The 9,115-nt window shown below is 43.8% G+C and overlaps 1 protein-coding gene across 1 annotated transcript; it reads left to right on the top strand.

The window, feature by feature from the left end:
• Positions 1-3,837: 3,837 nt before the first annotated feature.
• Positions 3,838-4,982, top strand: MRGPRX2 (MAS-related GPR, member X2). The gene has a single exon (XM_005869410.2). The coding sequence runs from the start codon at positions 3,838-3,840 to the stop codon at positions 4,813-4,815; it is 978 nt and encodes a 325-aa protein (XP_005869472.1). The 3' UTR covers positions 4,816-4,982.
• The last annotated feature ends 4,133 nt before the right edge of the window (positions 4,983-9,115 follow it).

Here is a 9,115-nt window from a genome sequence, read left to right as displayed (position 1 = left end):
CCCTGCCCCCAGGTAGCCAGAAAGAGGTCACAGCGCCTCCCCCCCACCCCCCAGGTGCCAAGGGAGGTTGGTTGCCTCTGCAGCCCAGTTTCCTGTCCCAGCCCGGGGCCAGCCCCAACCAGGCGATCAGGGCCTGCCACTGGTCACAGTCTATGAGATGATCAATCCGGGGACAGGCCTCCCCCCCTACCTCCCAGCTCCCTCAGCACCTGTGAGCAGGGCAGCAGCCCCGCCCCCCGCCACTGCCACTGGGCCAGCAGTGCCTCCACTGCTGCCCATTGCCAGTGCTGCATGGCTGATGCCAGCCATGCTCCTCACTTCCCCCTGGTGGTCAGTGCATGTCATAGCAAGCAGTCAAACTCCCTGTCGAACTCCTGGTCAAGGGGACAATTTGCATATTAGGCTTTCATTATATAGGATTTTGTCCAAGGTATGCATTATACATATTTTTCCAAATTGTTGTTTAACTTGCTGATGCTGGCCATGCAGGAAAATTATTTTCATTATTTTCATAGTTTTTTTAAAATCATTATTTTCACTTATGATTTCTGAGTTTTGTGTCATGGTTAGAAAGGTCTTCCCCAATCCAAGATTACAAAAGAATTTTCTCATGTTCTCTTTTAATTCTATATGATTTTCTTATTCATATTTAATATGCAATCCATTTGAAATGTAACAGGTTGTAAAATGTGAAGTACAATGTCTGCTATGTTTTACTCTAAATGGCTTCCCAGTTGCCCATAACAATCATTAAATAGTTCACCTCCAAGTCTTCCATTCTTTTTTTTTCTCCCCTCCCTTTTTTTCAGCGAGGAGAGGGAGAGATAGATAGAAACATCAACGATGAGCAAGAATCACTGATTGGCTGCCTTCTGCACACACCTTACTGGGGATCAAGCCTGCAACCTGGGCATGTGCCCTGACGGGAAATCAAACCATGATCTCATAGGTCGATGCTCAACCGCTGAGCCAGGCTGACCAGGCCAGGCCTTCCATTCTTAAATAGCCCCCTCAGCACAAGCTGACTCCATGTGCACATATTTTAATTCCTGAGACTTTCTACCGGGCTCTGTCGATCTCTCTGCCAGTTTGTATATTAACACAACATGGTTGTTTTCACTAACGCTTAAGAATAGCCTCTAATATCTGTTAGAGCGACGCAGTTCTCACACCTTTCTATTTTCTCCAGAAGTAGTTGAGGTTTCATTTTATTATATGTTCTAATCTTTTTAATCTGTGAGAAAGCTATTAACATCTGCAGAGGAATTTTGTTCCCAACCATCTTTCTGAGCTGTCTTTCACTGTCATGATTGTCAGTTGATTCCCTGGGATTTGCCAGGGGGATTATCCTGCCATTCTCTCCTAAGCCAACTCCTGCAACCTTCCAGCCTCACCATCCCCTGGAACCATGCCTGTCATGATTGGCAATGACTCTATACTGCATGTCCCAAGTTTAACTCTTAGTCTTCATCTTAGTCTCTCAAGTTGGATTAAAGCTATTGCTCACTCCCATGTTCACAAGCATTTCCTCAGTTCAGCCTCAGGATACAGTGCTCTCCTCCTTTACACCTCCTTCAGTAGCTGCTTCTTACTACTGCGGTGGCTGGGCCAACCTCTTCTCCCAGGAGGATGGAGGCCCTAATGCTGAGTCTCAAAACTCTTCTCCATCAACACTCTTTCCCTGGGTGAGCTCACCCAGCTCGTCTGGAATGTACCAACATATTTCTGTGTATATTCATCGCTGCATCTTCCCTGTCTGGATCACTGCCTGGCACAGCATAGGCACACAGTAGACTTGGATAAACACAGAAATGAGTGAATAAGTTTCTCCCATTTTTTTCCAATGCTTCATAGTTAACTTTTTAAGGAAATGCCATGTAACTCAATTTGGCTGTGGCATGGGCATATAAAAGGAAGTCATAGGAGCTAAAGCTGAAAACACCAATCATCTCCACATCATGTGAAAATAATCTAGCTAACAAATGTCATAAGGAGAGAGAGAGGGGTTACTGCAGTGCATGTGGTGTGCTAAATTCCTTACGTTTTATAAGGAAACACAATATACACAGTTGTTGATATTGATATCTCAAAACTAGAAATGAAGTTTATTATGCAAAGCTATAAAATAACTTGTAAAGGAGTTAAAAATGGGGAGTGCAAACATCAATTGCCATTGGGAGATGAGATTAAGAAAGACTTTACATTTCATTTTACATACTCTGGTGTCCTCTGAAATAAATTAATGTGCATACATTACTCCTGGGAGTAAATGGAAACAGATCAGATGAGCCAGGCCATGCAAAGCTCTGAATGCCAAGCAAACTCTTCTTTAGCTATGGAAGCTCACATTGCCTGCTGGGTGGGCTTCCTGCACATGCCCACAGTGGGCAGTGACATGCTGCAGCTCAGCCATTCCTCACTGGAGGGGGACCAGATTGGGTAAGATGGAGAGAGGAAGAGATAAGTCACTTGTCCTGAGAAGCATCTCGTGAGGCCCTTGTCTCACATCTCCAGATTCTCACTTGCCAGTGCCCCTTGCGCAGGAAGTCACAGGGGCTGCCCAGCATCTTGATAAGCCTCTCTTGGTCGTTAGGTTCCACTCCTGCTCCTGCAGACACCTCCTATCCAGGAGTAGGAGAGCATTCTCTGCTTTTCAGCACTCCCCGGAAAGCTCCTCTTCTTCTACTCACCACCTTCAACTAGAAGATGGTGCTCAGGTAAGAGTCGGCTGAGAACTATCTTCTCTCAAAGGCAGTTTTGTTTTCTCCCTCTTAGTCCACATGGTCACGACTGCATCTTGGGGTGGAGCATGCAAGGAGCCATGAGCATCCCTGAAGGAGAGTCCAGAGACATGAAGCTCCATCAGGGAAGCTTTGGGTGCTGGTAGCTTAGGCTGTGAGGGACCCAGGTCCTTTCTGCTTCACAGACATTGCTTTCAAACCTGAATTGTTGTTAATAACTCAGCTTTTACACATTAGCTTACTGCTCAATGGATTTGTTTGTTTGTTATATGTTTGTATCTTTCTTGTCCCAGCAAAAAACACAAGGCACAAACTTATGAGTAATTGAAGAGGGTTTAATAAAGGGACTATGTACAAAGGGGTGAGCAGGAGTAAGGGAAATTGATGAAGATGGAGAGGTCCCTAAAGATAAGTCATAATAGGGAGCTACTGCTGAAGGGTAAAGGGAAAGATAAGTGACCAGAACACAGGGAGGGCTGTGACACTGGTTGTCATCGTGACCATAAGAAAGGCAACTAGACAGGGGCTATGTCCTTAGGTAGAGTAACACCATAATGGCCAACTCATAGCCTGACAGCAGAGAGCCAGGGAGTTGCAACCTTCCTTCCTCCTGCCCTCCAACCACCTGCCAGTGTCTCTCCTTCCTGAGAGCACCCAGGAGACAGAGGTGAGCCCAGTGGTGAGGGAAATAGACAAGTCCTCCTAGGACAGAGGAGGGTAGAGAAGCAGGAAATGAAATTTGATGTCAAATGAAGAGAATACACACTATTTTCCTCCTGCCTCCAGCAGATATGACATGGTCTCCAACTATGAGTGGAGACATTTGGACTACAGAATATTCCATGTCAGCAGAGGATCCATGTTGCGTAAACAGAGCCCTGACTATAGGGTCAGAGAGATCTGGGTTTGAATCCAGGTTCCAGGATTCCAAGGCAGTGAAGCCTTTGGATTGTATTCTCTGCAAACCTCCATTTCCCACCTCTGTAACACAGACAGTAATTCCCAGGTAGCAGGGTGATCATGAGACTCACTGATCATGCACCAGGTGCTCAAGTCTTGTTTCTGTTCCAGTGGCACCAGTGGAGGGTTCTCAACCATGGATCCATCTGTCACAGCCTGGAGCAGCGAATTCACATCAATAAGTGGAAGAGAACAAACTGTCAAAACGGAGTTCCTAATCCTGCAATTACTGACATCCATCGTGGCCCTGGTGGGGCTGGCGGGGAACTCGGTGGTGCTCTGGCTGCTGGGCTTCCGCATGCGCAGGAACGCTTTCTCCGTCTACATCTTCAACCTGGCTGGAGCCGACTTCCTCTTACTCTGCTGTTATATTATAGATGCCCTAGAGACACTCATCAGAAACTTCTTTCTCATCTCCATATCCATCCCGCACTTTTTCATGACTGTGTCCGTGTTTGCCTACATCTCAGGCCTGAGCCTTCTCAGCGCCATCAGCACGGAGCGCTGCCTGTCTGTCCTGTGGCCCATCTGGTACCGCTGCCGCCGCCCAAGACACCGGTCAGCGGGCATGTGTGCCCTGCTGTGGGCCCTGTCCCTGCTGCTGAGCATCCTGGAAGGGAACTACTGTGGCTTCCTGGTGAGGAAAATGCATCATGTTTGGTGCCCAGTGTTGGATTTCATCACTGTGGCATGGCTGACATTGTTATTTGTGCTTCTCACTGGGTCCAGCCTGGCCCTGATGACCAGACTGCTTTGTGGCTCCAACCGGGTTCCCTTGACAAGGCTCTATGCCACCGTGGTGCTCACAGTGCTGGTCTTCTTCCTCTGCGGCCTGCCCTATGGCATCATTGGGTTCCTCGTATTCTGGTTTCAAAAAGATTTGGATGCCTTCGTTCCTCATTTCTTGGCCGCAGTTCTCCTGTCCTGTATCAACAGCTGTGCCAACCCGATCATTTACTTCTTCGTTGGCTCCTTCAGGCAGCGATGGTGGAAGCGGAGACACACCCTGAGGCTGATTCTCCAGAGGGCTCTGCAGGACACTCCTGAGGTGGCTGAACCTGGAGAAAGCCTTCCTGGGGGAACCCTGGCCATGTCAGGAAATCTGGTGTCCTGATTCAGAATCTTGCTTTGTTCAGACAGATGTGACTTTGAAAGCCAGCTTTGTTCCTCTCATTTGATTGGTTTTCTTACCGTGTTTGCCCTTTGGGCCCCAGAATTAAAACTGTTAACATAATTATCCAGCTCCTGAGATTGAAGTGAGCCAGTGCCTGTCAAACAAACACAGAGTGCCCAGGACTGCCTCACACAAGGCCTTCACCCCATCCCCATGGGAGCTTTGCCATCTCTGTGGTCCAGGACTGCTCTCACATTTGAAGAATCCCACCTACAGCAGAAGATGAGTGAAGTGCAGGAAAAGTCTAAATTTCTTTCATCACTGAACTTGATAGAAACTACATGAACATTACATTTTTCACAATTTTTTGTGGTCATTCTCCTATAATATCTCTATAAATTAAACGAATTAAAGTTTAATCGAGCCCCAGTGAGCAGTCTTTGATGATTTTGGCAGGCCTTAGACTAGCTCCTTAGTATAATAAATGCTGATTGAATAAGTGAATTAATGAATGAACATATGGTGATTTTCAAGTCAAGTCTCTGCTAAATCCCCATTGTCAGATTTCAGTCCCCTCTTTAAGTACATTGTTATCCCCATTTTTCAACCTTTGCAAGCATGAGCATCCTTTCATGAGCTTATTGGCTACTTGTATTTCTTGAAGTGTCTTTTTCAGTTTTGCCAATTTTTATTAAGTGTTGCCCTTTTTCATTATTTATTTGTAGGAGATTTGATACATGCAGAATGGGGTTTTGGTTAGTTATGTGTATTGTAAATATTTATTCAGTTGCTGGTTTGCTTATTCATTTTAATAAATTTTATATTTTAGAGTACTTTTTAAGAAAAATACTACAGAAAGTACAGAAGATTTCTATAACTCCCCCCTCCATTGCTAATTCTCCACACAGTTTCTCTTATTACTAACATCTTCCATTAATGTGGCACATTTATTGAAATTGATGCACCCATATGGATACATTTTTTAAAATTTTTATTGTTGAAAGTATTACATATGTTCCCTTTTTCCCCCATTGACCCCGTCCAGTCCCCCTGCCTCCCCGCCTCCTCAGACCTTCACCACCCTATTGTCTGTCCATGGGTTATGCATACAAGGTCTTTGGTTGATTACCTCCCATCCACACACCTTCCCCCGCCTTCCCTCAGAGATTCTACACTCTGTTCCATGCTTCCATGTCTCTGTACTCACTCCATCATCAGTTTACTTTGTTACTTAGATTCCACATTTTGAGTGCAATCATGTGATACATGTCTTTCTCTGACTGACTTATGTATGATCTTTTTAATATATTGTTGGATCCGATTTGCAAATATTTTTTAAAATATATTTTTATTGATTTCTGAGAGTAAGGGAGAGGAAGAGAAAGAAACATCAATGATGAGAGAGAATCATTGATCGGCTGCCTCCTGCACACCCCACACTGGGGATCAAGCCTGCAAACCAGGCATGTGCCCTGACTGGGAATCGAACTGTGACCTCCTGGTTCATGGGTCAATGCTCAGCCATTGAGCTATGCCTGCTGGGCTTGCTAATATTTTGTTACGGATTTTAGCATTAGTGTTCATCAGGGATATTGGCCTGTAATTCTCTTTCTTTGTAGTGTCTTTATCTTGTTTTGGAATTAGGTTAATGCTGGCCTCATAAAAAGAGATTGGACGTGTTCCTTCCTCTTGGATTTTTTTTTAATAGGTCAAGGAGTATAGATGTTCGTCTTGGAATGTTTGGTAAAATTCCCTGTGAAGCCATCCGGACCCGGGCTTTTGTTTATTGCTTCTATTTCCTCAGTTGTTATTGGCTTATTCAGGTTTTCTCATTCCTCCTGATCCAGTTTTGGGAGATTTAATTTTTCTAGGAATTTGTCCATTTCATCCACATTGTCCAGTTTTTTGGCATACCATATAGTTGTTCAGAGTGCCGTATTTTTTTGTGTATAAGACCCTATTTTTTTCTAAAATCGTTAGACTGAAAATCGAGGGGTGTCTTATACACAGAAGTCAGCCGAGGAAGGAGTCGTGCAGGTGTGTATCTGCCCATATCTTGTCAAAGAGGCTTCCTCCTCATGAGCCTTATTGTTACTGACGTCAGCTGATGCTGTAATTTGAGATCGAGGTAGAGAGTGGGCAGATGCAACAGGGACCAGAGCATTCTGAGCCCATAAAGATGTCAAAAAATAAAAAGATAAATACCGGTAAGCGATTGTCTTACTCTGCAAAATTCAAACTGAATGTAATCAGCTATGCAAAAGAGCATGGAAACAGAACCGCAGAGACAATTTGGACCTCTTCCCACTGAGTCTATGATCAGACAGTGGAGAAAACAGGAAGAACAACTCCTTAAGATGCCAAAAAAGAAGAAGGCCTTAAGAGGAAAACCAGCAAAATGTTTAAAATATTGATTTCTTTATTTTGGGTTGGAAAAGGGGGGGGGGCGTCTTATACATGGAAAAATATTTATAATTGTTTGTATTTCTCTGGTGTCAGTTGTTACTTCACTTTCATTTCTGATTTTATTTATTTGGGTCCTCTGTTTCTTGCTGAGTCTGGCTAACAGTTGATCAATCTTTTTTATCTTTTCAAAGAACCAACTCTTGGTTTTATTAATGTTTTTATATTATTATTATTATTATTTGTCTCTATGTCATTTATTTCTTCTCTAGTCATAATTATTTAGTTCCTGCTAGTTACTCTGGGCTTTTATTGTTCTTCTCTTTCTAATTCTTTAAGTTGTAGGGTTAAATAGTTTATTATTAATTTTTCTTGTTATTTTACATAGTCCTGTAGTGCTATGAACTTCCCTCTCAGGACTGTTTTTGCTGTGTCCCAGAGATTTGGGGTTGTTGTGTGTTTTCATTTTTTCACAGGAAGTTTTTGAATTCTTTCTTGATCTTGGTAACCCATTAGTTGTTTAATAACATGCTATTTAGCCTCCATGTGTTTGAATATTTTTGGGTGTTTTTACTGTAGTTGATTTCTAATTTCATTTCGTTGCGATCTGAGAAGATGCTTGATAGGATTTCAGTCTTGTGGAGATTTGTTTTCTGTCCTAACATGTGGTCTGCCTTTGAGAATGACCCATATGCACTTGAGAAGAATGTATATTCTGCAGCTTTGGGGTGAAATGTTTTATAAATGTCAGGCAGAAAGATGTTCTCTGCAGCATAAGGTAATGACTTAGCACAGGAAACCAGGTTATCTGCCTTACGAACTCTAACCCCAGAGGCCCAACCCTGCCTTCTGCTCACACAGCTCCAATCCACTCTTCCCTTCCCTTTGCCAAAGCCCAAGGTGAGTGGTTGCACATGAAATTTTGTGCATTGACCTTTTAAAAGAGTGCCTGCATTTCCAGTCATCTCTCCCTGGCAGACAACAACCCTGCTGCTTTACACAGCCAGATGTTACCTGAACATCTTTCTCGGTTCTGGTCCTCTCTGCTGGGGGGCCCAGCTTGGGGAGGAGTTCTCAGTGGCAACACCCCACAGCTGAGATATCTTCCCAGAAATTCAGCTTCTGTCTGTGGGAGCCTGGCCTGCCCTTTCCTGACTCTGCCCTTTTTACCAGTCTCTATGCAGTCTCCACTTTCCATCCTTGGTTATCAGGGTTCTTCCCATCTAGTCTTCACTCGATTATTCCGGGTATTGTTTTTTCATTTTAGTTGTAATTCTAGTTTGGTCCTGGGAGCATGTCAGTGTAGCTTCCACTTACTCCCATGCAATTTTTTTCCACTAAATTCCTTGTCTTTTAAAAAGAAACACAATATACACGGTTGTTGATGTTGATAAATCAAAAAGAGAAATATAGTTTAATGAAAAGCTATAAAATAACTTTTAAAAGAGTTATAATGGAAACATTGGTTACTAGAGAAAAATGAGGTTCCTTTTTATTTTACACACTATCGTGTCCTGTGAAACAAAGTATTATGCATATATTACTTCTGGAAGTAAGTGGAAACAGATCAGATGATCCAGCCATGAAGGCCCTGGAAAGCTCCTCTTCTTCTACTCACCACGTTCAACTAGAAGACGGTGCTCAGGTAAGAGTTGGCTCAGAACTATCTTCTCCAAAAGGCAGTTTTGTTTTCTCCCTCTTAGTCCACATGGTCACGACTGCATCTTGGGGTGGAGCATGCAAGGAGCCACAGGCTCCCATGAAAGAGAGTCCAGAGACATGACGCTCCCTCAGGGAAGATATGGGTGCTGGTAGCTTAGGCTGTGAGGGATCCAGGTCCTTTCTGCCTCACAGACATTCTTTTCAAACATGAATTGTTGTTAATAACCTCATATTT

This window comes from Myotis brandtii, unplaced genomic scaffold, assembly GCF_000412655.1.
Source record: "Myotis brandtii unplaced genomic scaffold, ASM41265v1 scaffold293, whole genome shotgun sequence".
Taxonomy (NCBI): domain Eukaryota; kingdom Metazoa; phylum Chordata; class Mammalia; order Chiroptera; family Vespertilionidae; genus Myotis; species Myotis brandtii.
The sequence above is the reverse complement of the archived record's forward strand: the minus strand, read 5'-3'. Positions and strand labels throughout refer to the sequence as shown.